Below are 19,113 nucleotides of genomic sequence, written 5' to 3'. Positions count from 1 at the left end.
GGCTCCGGGACCTGCGGGCTGGGGGCGGGACCGGGGTCCCTGGAGAGACCTGGGCCAGGTCAGGGTCTCGGGGGGCGTGGCCGCGATCCTGAAGTCGAATAGGGACCAATCACGGGGGCGGGGTCTAGAGGGGGCGGGGCAGAGGTCCCGGGAGTGGCCAGGGCGGGGTGGGTTGCGGCGGGGGCGGAGCCTGATAGGGCCAGGGTACCGGGGGCGAATGGGGGAGCCGCGTGGCTGGTCCCCGAGGGCGAGGTTGGGTGGGGCTGGGTCCTGGGCGGCGGGGCCGGGGTCGAGGGGTTCAGAAGCGCTTGTCCTTAACCAGTCCATTCCTCAGCGGCTTCCTGCGAGCCAGAACCGGCCCAGGTTAGCCTAGGGACCCCACGCCACCACGTAGCGCCTCCCACCACCGTCCCGCCCTCCTTGCCCTCCTTTTCCCAGCCCCGCCCCATTCTTCCTCCCAGCCCACAAGGCCAAAAGACCCTGCCATCTGCCTGCTGGGCAAGTGGTCCCTGCTCCTTCCCACAATTAAACCCTCCTCTCCCCTCCCCCCTGGGCCACCCGCGACTGCTGGAGGGCAAAAGTCACCTACCAACCTCTGCCTGATTTAAGCCCATCGCCTGGACCTGGACCAGCACTTTATCCTCCTCCTCTCCCAGGGAGGCAGAACTGGCCAGAGCCCCCGACGATCCCACCGGGCAGGCTCCTCCCCAACTACAATGGCCCTACCAGGAAAGGCTTCCCAGCCCATGATTCTCCATCCACTGCCCTCTGTCTACACCTGCCGCAGCCCCTACTTTGCTTCCATGTCCTTAAAACAAGTTACGGAGTGTTTTAAAACGAATCAGTACTGTAAGATCCCAGAGAAAGACCCCTAACGTCTAAACAACGTTCATGGTTTGCATATTTCAAACTGTCTATAAAGATGTCTTCTCCTGCACCTCAATTTTCCAAAAATGTGCCACCGAGATCACTCCCATGTGCACTGCTGCTCTCCTTAATTCCATCTTCCCTGCCTGTGTTAGTGGCAGGTCTCTGGGGTTCCGACTGGGAGGGGACCTGCGCCCTGGGGATCTGCCCAGGCCCACCTTACTGGACTCAACAGGTCTAACCCTGCTCCTCACCGCTACTGCCATCACTTGCTCGGTGTTGTGTCCTGTTTAACTGGCCAGCCTGCTGATGCCAAGACAGCATCTCCCCGCAGTCTTATGGTCACAGCCATTGACCATTCCTATTCCCACGTATGAGAACTCTTTGTGCCTTTGCACATGGTCCATCAGTCTCTGCTGAAGTGAATTCTACAGTCTAGTTTATGTACAACTGTATTACGTTTTCTGAGCCAGTAATATATTCTCACGATCTAGACCTCAGAAAGCATAGAAAACTCACAGTTCAACCGAGCGGCTCCTAGGGACCTACCACCGTTTGACTTCTGTGTATCCTCAGATACTAGCATATGTGCATTACTGCACCCTGCAGCCCTTTGGTTTGTGGAGCACTCTAGCTCAGAGATCGTTCCATATGAGAACGTAAAGACTTTCCTGGAGAAGATGGTCTCAGTCACTTTAGTTCGCGCTTCCCTGGGGCTGGAGCCACTGGATGCCCCTTCCTGGGAGCACACCTCCCCCCTCGGCCCACTTCTCCGTGGGCTGCTGCTTTCTCTCGCTGCCACCGCGGGAGCCCTTTATCTGGGAGATCAGAGATAAGCCCCTCGTGGACCTCCCCATCTGTTCTGTATCTTCAGCTTTGCCTGTTGGTCTTTTAGACAGAGCAGAGGTGGGGTTCCCAGCTTCTTGAGTCTTCTCGTAGTTCAATTGCTGGACGGCACAGTCTCTCATTTCGACTCTTGTTTGATTTCACAGCTTCCATTTCTGCATCAACATCTTTGATGCTTTGGGATTTTGCACTGGGGGCTCATGCGAGATAAAGATGGTTACCAAGCAAGCGTCCCATTGAAGGAAGTTCTTCCTTCCCTCCCGGGATCCTTCTTTGTTAAAGTTTGATGGGCTTAGCTCTGTTCCCCCTGTTTTAATTCCTATACTTCTATAGAAGGTTTAATACCTCCAAGGATCCGTACCCCCACCCTGTGTCTCTTGAAACATTTTTTTTTTTTTTTATGAGGATCTTGAATCAGATGCGTATGTTTGATTGATTGATTGATTGATTGATTGATTTTTGGCTGTGTTGGGTCTTCGTTTCTGTGCGAGGGCTTTCTCCAGTTGTGGCAAGCGGGGGCCACTCTTCATCGCGATGCGCGGGCCTCTCTCGTTGCGGAGCACAGGCTCCAGACGCGCAGGCTCAGCAGTTGTGGCTCACGGGCCCAGCCGCTCTGTGGCATGTGGGATCTTCCCAGGCCAGGGCTCGAACCCGTGTCCCCTGCATTAGCAGGCAGATTCTCAACCACTGCGCCACCAGGGAAGCCCCGACCCTGTGTCTCTTTATCAGAGCTTTCCTGTGGTGATTCTGGTTTGTTTTTCTGCACAAGCTTCCAAGTGCCCCCTCCCTCCTCAAAAACAGTGTATTTGCGGGGGAGGGGAGTACCCAACTAGGGCGAGATGGCCTCTCTGCAGAATCAGATTTACACTTTTTCGTCTCAGTGCACCACAGCGGGAAAGAGAAAATCAGGACGACGGTGGAAGCTGGAGGGAGATGTGGGCAGGCAGAGACTCAGGTGGATTCTGGATGTTTCCTTGAGGATAAGGAGGAGAGGGAGAGAAGGGGGGCTCCTTAGGGTTTTGCAAGGTTTTCACCCTGAGTTGCCATCAACTGCGATGGACAAATGTTCACGAGAGGTAGTTGCCGGTGGGAATGCGGGTTGATTCTGGATATTTTAGAAGGTGCTTGGAATGTCAAGCAGACACTGACACAGAGAATGGCACTCAGAGGAGCACTGTGAGCTGGGAGAGAAACTTGGAAGTCGGGGTGGATTAAGTGAAAGGGCCCTGGGAGAGGGGGAGGCCAGACGCGGAGCAGGAAGGCACTAAAAAGTGAAGCAGGAGCCCACGTGCCGCAACTAAGGAGACTGAGAGCCGCAACTAAGACCCAGTGCAACCAAGTAAATAAATAAATATTAAAAAAAAAAAAAGTGAAGCAGGGAGCAGAGGCAGACTGGCGATTGCAAAAGGAGGGGTTGGGTTGGGTATGGGGTTTCTTTTGCGGGGGTGACAAAAATGTCCTAAAACCGCAGTGATGGTTACACAACTCTGTGAATGGACTAAAAACATTGACTTCTACACGGCAAATGGGCAAATTGCATGGTGTGTGAATTCCATCTCAATAAAACTGTTCAAAAAAAGGCGGTGGGGAGTGACCACCAGATTTGTTTAGCATCAGTGGAGCGGACAGGAGTGGTCTCGGGGTGGTGGGGGGAAGACCCCAGAGGGAGCTGGGTTCGAGAAGGGAGGGGGAGGGGGCGCTGTGCTGTAAGTGAGGCAGAGAGAGAAGGTTTCTCTTCTTGATCAGAATGTCCCTGAGCAGGCAAGGGGGTGGACGTCGGTGGCCTGGGACGGTGGCCTCAGAGGGAGACGGACCATCTACCAAAGCAGCCAGCCAGCATTAGAGGGTGGACGTCCTCATCCGGCTACCCCCGCTTTCCTGGGGACACGGAGGCCAAGTCATCGGGTGAGGGGACAGTGGTGAGGACAGTTGGTGGCCGAGGAGAAGGAAGAGTCTCAGGAGATCAGGCACTGCCCAGGCATCGCTGAGGACTCCTGGCCCCTGTTAGTGCTGCAATGAGGACCAGATGTGTGGGTCGTGGCTCTTCAGATACAGCGGGGGCAGCTGAAAGTGTCACGGAGGAGAAAGCCGGTGTACGGAGGGGTGGGGTAGCCTCGGGCAGGTCAGCAGACCCAGAGCGGGGTGAGGGCCCCCGACGGATGGCGGTCCCAGCAGCCCAAGAGAACGATGGGGGCTTCAGACCGAGGTCGTGACCGGGGTGCAGGGGCCACTGCAGGGGGCCAAAGACAGAGGTCCAGGAGGGGCCCCATGGAGGGGGGTTCAGAAGAGAGAACCAGCAGGAGCAAAGAAGGCCTCAGTGCTGCTTTGCCACGTGATTTGTTCTCCACTCCGGGGTCCTTCAAAGTGGTTCTCAGTCATTGTTTTCTTACTGTTTTCAAATCTAACTGCATTTTCATCATACATGGTCTGCACGATCCTGGTTCTGAGCAACTGAAGTTGCCCCTGGTTTTTTTCAATTTTGAGAAGTGTTCCTGTGCTTAAGAAGAACGTCTGTTCTTGCTTCGGAGCTGCCTGATGAGGAGCACGGACTTTACCTCCTGTGGTCCCATCTCGCCAAGGTTTAGGGCTGCATCATGCGGATCCTTTCACATCAAAAATTACACCTGACTTTCTCCTCCTGTCTTTTTTACTTACAACTTTTATTTATCCTGGAGTTGAAGTCTTTTAACCAGGTCAGAGGTGGATTTATTTAAAAGCCCAGTCTCGTAATTGTCATGATTATTCCATGTGTGTTTATTTGCATGCCCAATATTTGAGATTCTACCCTCATTCTGCATTACTTACCCTGCTTTTTCTAGCTTTCCTTTCCTGCATTTACTTTGTTGTACCTGTTTTTGGTTCCATTCTCCCCTCTACACCCTAATAGTGTTAACATAAATACTCAATATAGCCCAAAGGTAATGCCCTACCCTCCTGCAAAATGCAAAGCCACCAATCCTGTTTCAATAATATTAAATATTTCAGCTCTAATTTTTTTAAATCTCTCAAATTAGGCATTTAAAAAATTTTTTACCCAGATATGTATCAATTTCTCTGCTGATCTATCTCTTGGGGTAGTTTTCTGAAATATTCTCCTAGAGAAGATCTGTGAATGGTAAGCCTTCTTAGCTTTTGTTCCTGTGGATATCTTTTTTTTTTTTTTGGTGGGGATGCTGGGGACCAAACCCAGGATCTCATGCAAGCCAACGGGTATCCTTTCTCTTGAGTAACTGTTTTTAAAGTTGTGTATAAGAGTCCCGGTTTCTTGTTACTTCCTTTTAGCATTTGAGGTGATATCTGACTCCAGTCTTTCAGCTTCCCTTGTTGCTGTTAGTCTGTCACTGTTTCATAGGTCATCTCTTCTTTTCTGTGGATGTTTCACATTTCACTATGATGTGTTTGGGGCCCGGATGCCTTTGTATTCATCCTGCTTATGATTTATGTCTTGTCACGTTCTGGAAAAATTCTCAGCATTATGTCTTCTCATGTTGTCTCTCCCTGTCTATCTATCTCCTATTAGGACTCAGCCACATAATTCTTACCATTCTAGCTGTCATATTTTCCATTTGTTTAGGCTGCATCCTAGGTAATTTCTCTGCAGCTTTCAATTCACTGATTCTCTTTTCAGCTGTATCTAATCGTTGGAGACTTAACATCTATAATAGGTTGAATGGTGGTCCCTAAAAGGATATGTCCACATCCTAATCTCTAGAACTGTGAATGTGACTCTATTTGGAAAAAGAGTCTTTGTAGATGTAATTAAGTGAAGGAATTTGGGATGAGATCATAGTGGTCTAAATCCAATGACAAATGTCCTTATAAGAGAAAAGAGCCGGAGAGAAGAGACCATGTGAAGACAGGAAACGGAGATTGGAATGATGCAGCCACAAGCCAAAAAACATCTGCAACCCCCAGAAACTGGAAGAGGCAAGGAAGGATCCTCCCCTAGACCTTCAGAGCAAGCGTGGCTCTGCTGACACCTTCAGTTCAGACTTCTGGTCTCTAGAACTGTGAGAGAATAAACCTCTGTTGTTTTAAGCCCCCTAGTTTGTGGTACTTTGTTACGGCAGCCCTAGGAAAGAAATATATTTAACATCCAATGCTGTTTTTGATGGTCTCTCATGCCTTTTACATTTTTAATAAACTTTTCATTTTAGAATAATTTTAGATTTGCAGAGATAGCATAAAGAGCTCCAGGGTAGCCCTCGCCCAAGTCTCCCTGAACGTTAACATTTTATATCTCCACAGTGCATTTATCACAACTAAGAAACCAACGCTAGAACATTGCTATGAGCTAAACCATAGACTTTATTTGAATTTCACCAGTTTTTCCACAGATGTCCCTTTTCTGGTCCAGGATCCCACATTGCATTCAGTCAATCTGAGCTGAGACGGTTCCTCAGTCTCTTGTTTTCCATGACCTGACGATTTTGAGGTGTCCTGACCAGCTCTTTTGTGGCACATTCCACATTTTCATTGCTTTTTATCCCATCTTGTTTTATACCCAACTGTGCTAACTCTAGCCATCCTTAGGGATCAGGTTCTGCAGGTGGTGCCCATGGGGCCAACCATGGCAGCGTGTCCCCAGTCCCCTGTCATTTCTGTATGGAGTTTGTTCTTTGCCATCCTAGTGGGAATGCTGTCATTTGGGGCTGGAGGCGCCAGCCTCCCAACTCACATTCTGGCTGGACATTCTCGGGGGAGACAGAGCAGGGAGCAGGGTGGAGCTAGGGGGTCTGGCTTGCTCTTTGCCTTGGGCTCGGCATTTACAAGGACATCTCTAGGAGTTCACTGTTTTACAGCAGAAAGGTCTTTCAGTTTTAGATTTAGCCAAGCAGGTGCCTCCCCAACCTCACCCCTGGAGTTCTCTTTAATCACTGCTTCTTCTGGAAGCCTCTGAGGGTTGGTCAGACTCCTTGGTGAGACCTCACTGATCTCTACACGCAATTCTCAACTCACGTTCGCTGGACGTCGACAATCCGACGCCCTCAAAACTAGACTCCCAACCCCCTACCCCCACCGATGCACATGGCCCTGCCCTGAGTCCCGTCTTGGTAAATGGCAGCTTGAGCCAGAGGTCTTAGGTAATCTTTGATTTTTTTATTTCTGTTTCACCTACATCCAAAGCAAGTCTGGTTAGTTCTACAACAGAGTTGGGATCTGACCACTGGGGTGACCTCACCTGCTGCCCAGCCCTCGTGTGTCCACAATCCCTGCTCACCTGCCTGACTCCTCTCTAACCTGGGCACTGGCTTTTTGGCCGCTCTGGCAATTCCCCCAGTTCTCTGCTCCCCTTCTCATGTCTTTCAAGAAGATTTTTAAATAATCTCTGCTTCTCTCATCCTCCTCCCTGCCCATTCTGACCCACACCTCATTGCACTCTGAGCCCACTGCTTCCCCGAAACCATCTTTCCCAGGTTGGTCACTGATGACCTCCCAGGGGCCAAATCAGAGGGTCTGCTGGGGAGCGCCCTGCGAGCCTTCAGCAGCCCCCATCTCACTGCTGCTCAACTGCTCCTCACATTGACTGTGGGGCGCTGCACACCTTGGACCCTGCTGGTCATCCCAACCTGCCTCCATTCACTCCTGGGGCCCCTCCAGGCCAGGTGCTTTGGGCACCATCTGGCTCACATCCCAGGGCTGGCAGTCCCAAGGCCCCTACCTCCAGGACGGTCGAAGAGGCCCCTTTTGCTCGTCATCCCTACAACTCCCACCTGGGCCCGAACCCCCGGCCCCATCTCCTGCTTGGCTGACCAGTGGTTGCTCCGCTGGACCAGGGAGTATTAGCCCGAACAGAGCACAGGCTCCCTGGGCCGCCCATGGCACCCCCTCACCGCCCCCTTCCACTGCCACCTGCTTAGAGGTTGCCGTCAGGCCTGGAAAACAGCTGCTCCTCAGCACTGGGCTTGGCCCTCACGGCTCTCACCACTGAGACCGATTCTCACCCCTCAGCTCTCTACCTCCACCTTCCTCGCTGTCTGTCCTGACAGCATCTAACTCTGTCACTACATCGTCCATGCCTTTATTTCAGTCTCTCTCTTGGATGCAGGCTCCGGGGGGGCAGCGTCGGCATCAGCCTCATCCGCTGCCGTGTCTCCAGGGCCTACCCACAGAGCGTGCTCGATCAGACACACGTAGTTAAGGAATGAACTAGGGCTGGGGGCCCCTCCACACTCACTCAGCTTTGCTGGGCTTGGGGCTCAGGGCCTCTGCTGTGTCATATTCCCGCACGTCCTTCAGCTCGCGCACCTGGCCCGTCAGCACCTTGGCAGCAAAAGCCACGATGTACTGTGGGAGGGGAAGGCACAGGTGAGAAGAGAGCCCCGTCGTCCCCGACCTCGCTGCCCTCCTGACGGCTGGGTGCTCCTGCCACCGGCCCTTTGAATGTCACCTAACATGCCCTTCCTCCCTGGGAGTGCGTGAGAAGGGCGTGCACCTGGAGCGCTCCTTGGGGACGGGGACCAGGACAGGACTGGCATCTGAGAAGAAGGGGGTGGTGAGGAGTTGTGAGCGCCAACTCACCAGGAACCAGTAGAGGTTCATGAGGGTGAGCAAGAGCAGGAGTGCGTTGAAGAAGAAGTAGAAGGGGATGTCAGGCACCGACCGCAGGCTGCAGTGGCTTGTGGCATACAGGACCTTGAGCGGGAACCAGTAGAGGCGGAACCAGAACCTGCAGGAGGGAGGGGCGGGTCGAGGAGGCTGTGGGGGAGAGGGGGAGGGGAGCCCCCTCCCTTCCCCCCAGTCCCTGTCCTGTCCCGTCTGGACTCATCCATCTGCCCCTGCACATCCCCACCCATCCATGTCTCCTTACCCCACCCTTGTTCATTCCTGCCCAGCTGTCTCCATTCCTGTTCTGTCCTTTCCTGCCCAGCTTGCTTATTCCCAACTCGCGCCCTCCGCTGTCCCACCAGGCCCCGCCCACGTCACCCTGGCCCTGTCTGGCCCCTCCCACCTCACCAAGCCCCCACCCACCTCACCAGGACCCACCCCTTCCCTGCCCACCTGCCTCTCTAGGACCCACTTCCTTCCTGCTTGGCTCCACCCATTCTCACAAGCCCCACTTCCTTCCCGGCCTGGCCCCGCCTACCTCCACCAGGTCCCCACCACCACCCACTAGGCCTGCCTCCTCCCCTGCCAGCTCACCAGCTGAGGCTGAAGCTGAGGCAGCCCACGTCTGCAGCCAGGGCGTGAAGCCGGTGGTGGGATCCTCCGCGGGACTTGAAGTAGACATTGAGCTTGGTGAACTCCAGCTGTACGTCACTGATGTCATGCAGGAAGAGCACAAGGATGCCCACCTTGTGGTACCTGAGGAGGAAATCGGGAGAGGAGAGAGGGCTGGTTACCCCGGGACCCCTACCCGCACCGAGGCTCCCAAGCACAGGCCCCCTTGGCCACCCCTCCAGGCTTCCCGTGGTTCTGTTCAGGGCTGTCCTCCCTGGCCCATCTGCCCTGCCCATCCCCCCCTCACAGGGCTAGGTCAGCAGTAACACCCAGGCTGCACCCGTCCTGTGGCAGCCACACCCAGGCTCAGGAACCTCCCTGGAAGTGCCCTCTCTGATCCTTCCTCATCTCTGTGACCTCTGACCCTCCATGACCCCTGACCCTCACAGGCCTGGGTCATTCTGTGTCCAGATACCCAACACTTTAAACATGACTGCCTCACTGATGCTCCCAGGTTCGTACATTTAACCTGAACACTGCTGCAAACTGCAGACTTGCCTGGGAAAGGCCGCACCCCCACCAAGATCTGAAGAAGGCTGGAGCCCCGCCCCTATCCACCCTTCCGCCTCACAGCTGCTCGGTGCCTGAGTTCAGCCTGGATGTGGCTGTGCACCTCTGTCACCGTCTTCGTCCCCACTCTGCCCTCCGGACAGCTCAGGCTCCTGACAGCCACAGGCTGTTCTCATCCCCTAACATCCCTGGTGTTCCCGGAGCTTTCCTTCACCGACTTTCAGTCTCGGCTCACCCGTCACCCCTGACCACCCCACCTAACCTCACCACCTCTGCAGTCCTTATCTTCCAACTTGAATTTTCCATAGTGATCACCTTCAAACAAACTGTTAGTTCTTTTCTTTCATGGTTTTTTTTGGGGGGGGGCATGTTATCTGATTCTACCCTCTAGAGCAGGTCTGTCTAATAGAATTTTCAAGAATGATAGGAATGTTCTAAATCTGCATTGTCCAATACAGGAGTCACCAGCCACATACTGGGCTGAGGTACAGAATGTGTGATTTTATTTAAGTTTAATTAAAGTTGACATGACCACCTGTGGCCAGCAGCTACTGTGCTGGAGGGCACAGCTAGTCCAACAAGAATAGAATTTGAGGGGCTTCCCTGGTGGCACAGTGGTTAAGAATCCACCTGCCAATGCAGGGGACACGGGTTCGAGCCCTGGTCCGGGAAGATCCTACATGCCGCAGAGCAACTAAGCCCGTGCGCCACAACTACCGAGCCTGTACTCTAGAGCCCGTGAGCCACAACTACTGAGCCCACATGCTGCAACTACTGAAGCCCACATGCCTAGAGCGCGTGCTCTGCAGCAAGAGAAGCCACCGCAATGAGAAGTCCACGCACTGCAATGAAGAGTAGCCCCCACTTGCCACAATTAGAGAAAGCCCGCACGCAGCAACGAAGACCCAACACAGCCAAAATAAATAAATAAAAATAAAAAAAAAGAATAGAATATGAGCTGTATATGTCGTTTTAAATTTTCTTTTTAAAAAAAATTATTTTTTGAGTTTCCATGTTCAATTTTTATTTTTTAAAATATCTTTATTGGAGTATAATTGCTTTACAATGTTGTGTTAGTTTCTGCTGTACAGCAAAGTGATTCAGTTATACATATATACATATTCTTTTTCATATTCTTTTCCATTATGATTTATCACAGGACATTGAACATAGTTCCCTGTGCCATACAGTAGGACCTTGTTGTTTATCCATCCTATATATAATAGTTTGCATCTGCTAATCCCAATTTCGTTTTAAATTTTCTATCAGCAACGTTTAAAAAAAAAGTAAAGGGGCTTCCCTGGTGGTGCAGTGGTTGAGAATCTGCCTGCCAATGCAGGGGACACGGGTTCGAGCCCTGGTCTGGGAAGATCCCACATGCCGTGGAGCAACTAGGCCCGTGAGCCACAACTACTGAGCTTGCGCGTCTGGAGCCTGTGCTCCGCAACAAGAGAGGCCGCGATAGTGAGAGGCCCGCGCACCGCGATGAAGAGTGGCCCCCGCTTGCCGCAACTAGAGAAAGCCCTCGCACAGAAACGAAGACCCAACACACCAAAAATAAATAAATGAATAAATAATTTTTAAAAAAAAGTCATTCTCCTACATACCACAATACTATTATAAAAAAAAAAGTAAATAGAAAGAGGTAAAATTAATTTTAGTAATATATTCCAATTGACTCAGTATATCCGAAATGTCGTCATTCAACATGTAAATGATATAACAAAGGGACTGCAAGATATTTTCACTCTCCTTTGCCCTTGGAATCAGGGTGGCTTTTACATATACAGCACGCTGTGGCTTGGACAGGCTCTGCCTTGAAGCACTATGACCACGTGTGGTGGCCACAGTGGGCTCTGGAACATCACATTTGTCTACTGTGTTCACGGCTGTGCCCCCAGCAGCACCTGCCACATGGCAGGTGTTCTGTAAACACTTGCTTTGTGACCCGGCCAAGGTTGCCATCCAGGAGGAGCTGGAGGGGGACAGATGGGGCGGGGGCAGGGTGGTGCCTCTCTGCACCTGTTTTGCCCCATCACTTCAGAATCTCTCTTCAGAAACCTCTCCCACGGACACCCCCATACCCCCCACCCAGGCATTAGCCTCTGCCCTGTGCTAGCCTCTTGCCACTGCTCACGCCAGTGCCCTCCACTCTCCTGTCCCCTCCTGGACTTACCGGAAGGCGTAGGACGAGATAATGAGGACCAAGGTGACCACATGGTGGATTAGCATGACCACTGAGTCCTTGCGCCAGGCATCCAGGTACAGCGTGGCGTAGATGGAATGGCCGTAGAAGCTTCCCTGTAGTAGGTAGGCAACTGCGATGTCCCGTGGTACCGCCATGCCTGTCTTCCAGTCTGGGGAGGGCCAGACCGTGCCGTCAGGGACCTGCAGGGCCTCCGGGACCCGCAGGCGACCCCGAGCACTCCCTCAAGCCGGGCATGGGTCCTCTGCTTGCTGGGCGTGCCACGCATCTCTGCAGCTGCTCTGGTCGCTGGTTTTCTGTTACCCATTCTCCACCCATCATTGTTTATGAATAGGCATTACTTTTTAGAACAGTTCTAGATCTACAGGAAAAGGTGCTCCTACCCTGAAATTGGTCCTTTGCAGAATTTCCAACTGTGCCCCAGGCCCCCTTCCCGTCTTCTCTTACCAGGCTCGCTCAAGACACCCGGTCCTGGGTGCCCCCCTCCCAGCAAATCCCCAAACCGATGGAGGCTGCCACCTGCCTTGCTGTGCCAGCCAAGCAGCTGAGGCAGAAATCACACACTTTCCAATGCCCATGAGTGCGGGCTCTCCCGCAGAGCGGGCCCGGCTCCGCCTCCCCTCCTCCTGCGGCCACCTCCTGCCCCCCGCCCGCCCCTGCACATGCGCCCACCCGCACTCAGGCCTCGTGCCTTCCCAGGGGACATCGCTCCCCCCACCACCTCCGTCTCCCCTCCTCAGTCCATCACCAAGGACTCTGCCCGAATCGACCTAGAACTCCAGACTGTGCCCTGCTGTCTGCGGCTCCTTCTTTGTCCACCCCCCGTAATGGCCTCCCTGGGCTCCATCCCCGGTCTCTTGTCCCTCCCCCTCCAAGCCTCAGTGATCTGGAGCTAGAGACCCTCAAGTCCCCCTGGAGGCCAGCTATCCCCTAGATGTCTCCTATGCTGCCACCTCAGTGACAGCCCTTCATCTGTACCCTGGCCCTTCCTGCAACGGAGATCCACTTGGACCTCTATTTTGGGGTCCCTCTTTGGTCCCCGTCTCCACTCACTTGCCCTGCCCCCAGTGCCCCCACCCTGGTCCAGGCACCGCCATCTCCTCCCAGCGCTGCTCCAGCTTCTCCCGGCCTCCAGAGCCTATTCCCGACTGTCCGTTCTCCCCACAGCAGCCTCAATGGCTGTGAATACACAGACCCCATGATCTGGCAAGTCCACTCTTGGCCTGTGCCCAAGGAAACTGAAAACAGGGACTCAAGAGACCCCTGTATACTCATGTCCACAGCAGCACTAGTCACAATCATCAAAAGGGGAACAGCCCAAATGTCCATCAGCAGGTGACTGGGTACACAAAATGTGGTAAATCCACGTTTCGTGTGTCCACATAATGTGGAATATTATGCAGCCCTAAAAAGGAAAGAAGCATTGACACACACTACAATGTGGATAAGCCTCAAAAACATTATGCTGAGTGAAAGAAGCCAGACACAAATGGGCACATACAATCACATACCAATGATTCCATGTATATGAAATGTCCAGAACAGGCAAATCCATAGAGATAGAAAATGGATTAATGGTTGCCAGGGGCTGGGAGAGGGGGGATGGCAAGCTGCTAATGCGGACGGGTCTCCTTTTGGGGATGATGGAAATGTTCTGGAACTAGATAGACACAGTGCTTGCGCAACACTGTGAACATGCTAAATGCCACTGAATGGCTCACTTTAAAATGGTGAATTTTTAAAAGTTGTGGTAAAAATATATATAACAAAATTTACCATCTTAACCATTTTTAAGTTTAGTAGCACTAGGTATATTCACACTGCTGTGCAACCAATCTTTAAAACTTTTTCCATGTTGTAAAACTGAAACTCTGTTCCCATTAGACACTCCCTCTCTGTTCCCCCTTCCCCAGCCCCTGACACCCACCAACCTACTTTCTGTCTCTATGGATTTGACGACCCTAGGTGCCTCACATAAGTAGAATCACACAATATTTGTCTTTCTGTGACTGGCTAAAATGGTTAATTCTGGGAATTCCTTGGCGGTCCAGTGGCTAGGACTCTGCGCTTCCATTGCAGGGGGCATGGGTTCGATCCCTGGTCGGGGAGCCAAGATCCAGCGAGCCGTGTGGTGCGGCCAAAAATAAATAAATAAAATAGAATGGTTAATTCTATGTTATATAAATTTTACCTAATTTTAAAAAATGAAAGACACCTGACAGATCACTCATCCCCCACTTGAACACGTCCAGGGCTCCCCAAGGCTCAGCAGCAAACCTCACACTCCTGGCTGGGGCTCCCCCCACATTCCGTGCACAGCCTCGTGGCAGTGCTGCAGTCAGCAGAGGGGGGCCTCCCCACACCTGCCAAGTGTCTCTGTCCCTCCTGAGAAGGAAGGGGCGCGGAGGCACCCTCTGTGGAAACGGGACACCCTCTTTTCCACCTATCACACTGGCGAGACTGCTACAGTGGGGAGCACCCTCTCTCCAGCTTTGGGCCCCAGATCTGGGGCAGAGGGAAGAGGGGAGCAGACAATTCCCCATCTGGGCTGCGTCTGCACCTCCCTGCACGTTGTGGGGTGAGGTGGGCCGGGCTCTGTCTGTGGACCTCCAACCTCCTCTCCACGCACACCCCGCCTGCTGCTCTGGCCTCTCCATGTCACTCCTGCCTCATCCCCCTCCCCGACCTCCAGGATCAGCCACCTGGGCATCCCACACCCAGCTCCTGGTCTCCCCCAAACCTGCCCCACCCTCAGCCCCCTAGACCCTGGCGTCAGCCCCATCCTCCTTCTCTCTCACACCCACCTCTGGTTTGGCAGTGAATCCTATCAATTCTGCTTTCAAAACATTTCTTAAATCAGCCACTTCTCTCCCCGCCGCAGCCCTGTCCTGGGCAGAGCACACCGGCTCCTGCCCTCAGCCCCACCCTTAGGTCGTCCTGTCAACGTCCCCCCTCTGCTCGTGGCCCTACGGTAAAGACCCCCTCTGCTCCCACCCCACCTGACAGGGCTCCTTGCTGCTTCTGATCAGCCAGTAGCATGTCTGTCCGACAGTGGCCTTTGCATTTCCCATCTGCCCCAGGCTCCTCCCAGTCCCCACTCAAAAGTCACCTTTGGTGGGGACAATCCCCACCCCTGTAGAAAATGCCCTCCTCCCCACCTCCTAGACACCCCACATGCCCTTCTCCTCTCCTCACTCAAGTTTTCTCATCTGCACTTATCACTGTTAACAGATTTCTTATTTCACATTAACAGATCTGTCACCCCAAAACACAGGGGTGGGGGCTTTCTCTGACCTACTCACAGTTGTATCAGCACAGCACCCAGTACACAATAGGTACTCAATAAGCGTGCCTGCAAAGAAGCAGCTAACCTGCAAGTGTGCTATCACAGTGTAACTTATAAGCAGGAACCAGAGGCAACTCCATGCTCGAAACTTCAATTACAGAGACAGAGTTCAATTACAGTTCATAAAGGAAAATTGAATGACAGCTCAAACCTCCCCTCTAGGGATTTATGACACGGGAAATGTGCGTGTGTTACACGGGAAACGTGGCCATGTGGGCAGCATGGTCACAAGACAGACAGGTGCAGCGCAGGGGTTCCATGCCCAGCTCCCTGGTGCCACCAGGAGCCCCCTCAGGATGTTTATATCACACGGCAGGAAACACGTCCATGTGTGTCCCTGATACACGGTCTGGGTGGTCAGCACGAGAGTAGAGAAGCCTGACCCCTCATCGCAGACTGAGTTTTCTACATCGGCCTGCCAGTTGGTAACAGAGGACACTGCAGTCAAATTCCTGCTCATCCCACCCAGAGCTCAGGCCTTGATGACACCCACATCGAATCCAATCAATGGATGCAGCCACTTCTCACCACCTTTATCTTCTTGCCAAGCTGGTCCAAGCCACATTGGTCCCTTGCCTAACCCCTGGGCCCAGCTCCCCTCCTTACCCAAGATTCATCTGTCTCCACATGGCAGCCAGAAGAAGGTTTTTTATAATCCACAAACCCATCCCATTTAGGATGAAACTCAAGCTCCTGCCATCCTCCTCTCGTCCCCACATATCAAGCTCATGCAAGCCCCAGGGCCTTTGCACATGTTGGACTGCTTGCCTGGGCCCACACAAGGGGTCCCCTCCTCTAGGATGTTTCCCTGAGTCCTGACAGGGACAGGTGCCCCCTTTTCTGGCCCCAGGGCCCCTTCATCGCCCTTGTCTCAGAGCAGACATCCAGCATGGGATGTCTGATGAGTGTCCAGCTCCCCCATGTACCCTTCTCTGAGTTCAGAACAGGGCCCTCCCCCAACCTGCCCCATCCCGGCAGGTCCCCTACCATAGAAGACGGAGGGTGGGTCGTGAAAGAAGGGGTAGTCAGTGCCGAAGAGCAGGTAGGTGCTGTAGCTCCAGGCGCCCAGGTAGAAGAGAAACTTCCAGGCGCTCTCAGGCATCTTGGCGGCATCTCTAGGCTGGAGGCGGCACCGCTTGGCTAGGGGCTACGGGTGAGAAGGCGGGCGGCCATCAGCACTGGGAGCCAAGGGCCGCTCCTCCAGGGTAGGGAAACCAAGGCCCAGGGACTCCCCAGGCCAGGCAGTGCCGGGCCCGGTACCCACAGCCTCCTGGAACGTAACCAGAGCCCACGTGTACCTGCCAAGGGCTAAACTTAGTGCCCAGCTGTCCAGCCGCAGCCGCAAGGGGAGGGGAGTGATGGGGGGAGACCTTGGAGGAAACGTGAGGGGAGGAGGGGGACACGTGGGTGTAAAGCAAGGGAGACCAGTGGGGTCAGTCCAGGGGACTGAGGGGCTTGGGGGGTCTCAGGGGGAGCTAGAGGTATGACAGAGAGGAAGAAGGATTAAAGAGAAGACTTGGAAGGGGCTGTGAGGGTGAACCTGTAAAAAGAACATGGAGGGGAATATGGGGGCATCCGGGGGAACATGGGGGGCTGGAACCCTAGCAATCCCCATGGGGGAGGAACTTGAGGGAAGGGGTTGCCTCAGAGGAGGAATTGGGGAGATCAGAGAGGAACGGGGCTGGGGAAGATGGGGTGGGTAGGTGGGGGAGGACATGGGAACTCAGGGGAGAAAAGGAAGAGAGGATGGGGCAGAGGAAGAAAGAGGGTCAAGGAAAGGACATCGCAGATGGGGGGACCTGAGGGTACAGCAGGGAGGGGACAAGAGAAGGGGGAGCATGCAACAGTGAGGCATGGAGGAATTTCAGGGGCCCAGCGCCCCTGGAGTCCTGGGGGCAGAGCTTCAATCTCCCTGGGGGCGGGGCTCCAGAGCTGCCGGCCAAGCCACGCCCCCCTCCCCTAGGCGAGGCTGAGGGGGCCGGAGCACCAACAGTCGCCATGGAGACAGCCAGAGCCAGCTCCGGTAACCCCTGGCAACCACACGACTGCCAAGAAGATGAGCTTTGGAGGACGAGGCAGCCCCTCCGCCCGCCCGTTTCTTGGGAAGGGCGAGCCACGAACTGGAGTGAGTGCCCGACGTCCGGGGATTCTAAAAGTGAGGGGCCCGTGACCTTGCTGTCCCCCACCCAGCTCCCTCAGGAACATGGGGAGGAAGCCTGCTCCACCCTGGTAGTCCCAGAGCAACCATATCCCCCTCCTGGGCTCTGGCCCTCGTCCTCCTGGACCTCCCACTGCCCAGCTGCAAACTGGAAAGGTGGGGGAAGCAACAAAGCCAGATTGGGACCAGGGCTCACCTACGGAGGGGCCCTAGTCATGCCTGCCTCCCCCTCCCTGGAGCAGTGTCGTGGCTGGGGTCTCTAACCCCCATGTGGGTCATATGGGGGTGGGAGTGGGGACAATGGCAGCCAGACAACACCCCATCCCTGACTTAACAAGGGCCAGCCTCTGCCCAGCCAGCAGAGAAAGGCCCCTTTGTTGGCTCCAGGCACTCTGTCCCTGCACCCCCTGCCACCTCCAGTCAGACGGGCGGAGTGACCCCAGCTGGTCCTCAGGGAAGTCACAGCCAAGCTTGGAGCCCAAACGCCTTCCAACAAGCTCCCATAGCAGCGACCCCTCCCCAAGGATGGGAGGGAGGCCAGGCGCCAATGTCACCCCCACAGTCACTTTCCAGCTGGGGAGGTGGCCTTCCCAGGCTCGCCGGCAACTGAGCAATTCGGTGGCGACCCCTTGGAGTCCGCACAGTCCAGCTTCGCAGACCCAGGCCGTGCCACCTCCCCCAAAGGCTGCGAACACGGCGTGGCCAGGGAGCCCAGGCCTTTGCATCCCTTGATCGGAGGGTGGCGCTGACTCCAGACAGACGAGCGGCAGCGACTGGGCAGCTCCTACCTCTTCCCGGTCGCAGCGGACGAGCCAGTCCCGCCGCCGCACCGACCCCGGACACCGATCCGGTTCCGAGCGCGCCCCGCATGACCCGGAGGCGCAAGGCACACGCAGCCCCTGTGCGCCGAGCCTTCCCTGCCCGTGACCTCCGCTCCTCTGTCCCCAGCTCCGCTAGGTCCGAAAGAGTGCGCAGCAGCCAAGGCCCTCACCCCGCCCGGGGCCCCCTTGTCCCGCACTGACCGGACCGGTTCCCCCACATCTTGAGCATCCTACCCTTGTCAGGGTCCCCATGTCCCAGGCTTCCCCCAGCCCGGCCACACCCCCACATCCACTCGCAACCCCACCCCGCCCTGACCCAGAGGGGCACGCGGCGGCCCAAGATTCCGCGTGCCGAGCTCCTCCAGCCTGAGGCCCGCCACGTTCCAGTCACCCTGGTCCGCGGAGACAGAAAGGGGCGCGCGGCGGTCCTGGGTCCCCGCCCTGGACTCCCTAACATCCCGGCCCCCCAGCCCGGGACCCCCACGTCCCAACCCCCAGCAGCACTGACCCGAAAGAGGCGCGAAGTGGCCGCCGAGCGCAGCGCGGTCCAGCCGAGTGCGCAGAGCGCCAGCAGCAGCAGCTCGGGAGGCGCCAGGTGCGCGTGCTCGGCCAGGCCGCGGCGCGCCAACCCCCAGCCGCAGTCCGCGCAGCCCCGCGCCGCCGCCAGCGCACTGCCCCAGCCGCGCTGCACCAGCTGCGCGTAGCTAGGCATGGGCTCAGGCCCCGCCGGCCCCGCCGGCCCCGCCGCGGTCCCCGCCGCCGCCATGCCGCCCGCTCCCGGCCGTCCCGGCAGTCTGCGCCCGCCCACGGTGGCCGCCGGAGCCGCGCGCCCCGCGTCACGCGCCGCAGTTGGGCCGGGGGCGCGCTGGCCGTAGCCCGTGGAACGGAGGGGCGGGGCCAGCGCTAGCTCCGCCCCGCAGGGACGCGGGGCCGGGGCGCGCAGCTGGGTACCCCGGAGGCAGCAGCGGCGACCTCGGGCGTACAAGTCCTGGCGTTGTCGCGCCGCGTCCTGGAGGCGGGCCAGCGATCTGGCTCATTTTCCAGTGGAGGAAACCCAGGCGCGGGGGAGGGGGGAGGGGGCAACCGAGGGGTGGAGGGGGTATCTGCCTGGAGCCCGCCTGACCTGAAACCGAGTAGG

The 19,113-nt window shown here is 55.5% G+C and overlaps 1 protein-coding gene across 1 annotated transcript; it reads right to left on the bottom strand.

Annotated features, from left to right (window-relative positions):
* Nucleotides 1-200: 200 nt before the first annotated feature.
* On the bottom strand, nucleotides 201-18,756 carry CERS1 (ceramide synthase 1). The gene is made up of 7 exons (XM_007195449.3): nucleotides 18,484-18,756; nucleotides 15,984-16,143; nucleotides 11,621-11,801; nucleotides 8,857-9,018; nucleotides 8,236-8,383; nucleotides 7,892-8,001; nucleotides 201-341 (listed from the first exon to the last, which is right to left on the bottom strand). The coding sequence occupies exons 1-7, from the start codon at nucleotides 18,739-18,741 to the stop codon at nucleotides 299-301; spliced, it is 1,062 nt and encodes a 353-aa protein (XP_007195511.3). The 5' UTR covers nucleotides 18,742-18,756; the 3' UTR covers nucleotides 201-298.
* Between the last annotated feature and the right edge of the window lie 357 nt (nucleotides 18,757-19,113).

The sequence above is a fragment of the Balaenoptera acutorostrata genome, chromosome 2 (assembly GCF_949987535.1).
Source record: "Balaenoptera acutorostrata chromosome 2, mBalAcu1.1, whole genome shotgun sequence".
In the NCBI taxonomy this organism is placed as follows: domain Eukaryota; kingdom Metazoa; phylum Chordata; class Mammalia; order Artiodactyla; family Balaenopteridae; genus Balaenoptera; species Balaenoptera acutorostrata.
Note: the sequence above shows the minus strand (reverse complement) of the source record. Positions and strands in the feature narration are given on the sequence as shown.

Excerpts from the sequence above, each read along its gene's own strand:
- CERS1 (XM_007195449.3), bottom strand. The coding sequence starts at position 18,741 with ATGGCGGCGGCGGGGACCGCGGCGGGGCCGGCGGGGCCGGCGGGGCCT. Across the intron at positions 9,019-11,620 it reads ATCTCGTCCTACGCCTTCCG|GTACCACAAGGTGGGCATCC; the intron begins GTAAGTCCAGGA and ends TTTCCTCCTCAG. Across the intron at positions 8,384-8,856 it reads CTCAGCTTCAGCCTCAGCTG|GTTCTGGTTCCGCCTCTACT; the intron begins GTGAGCTGGCAG and ends TCCCTCCTGCAG.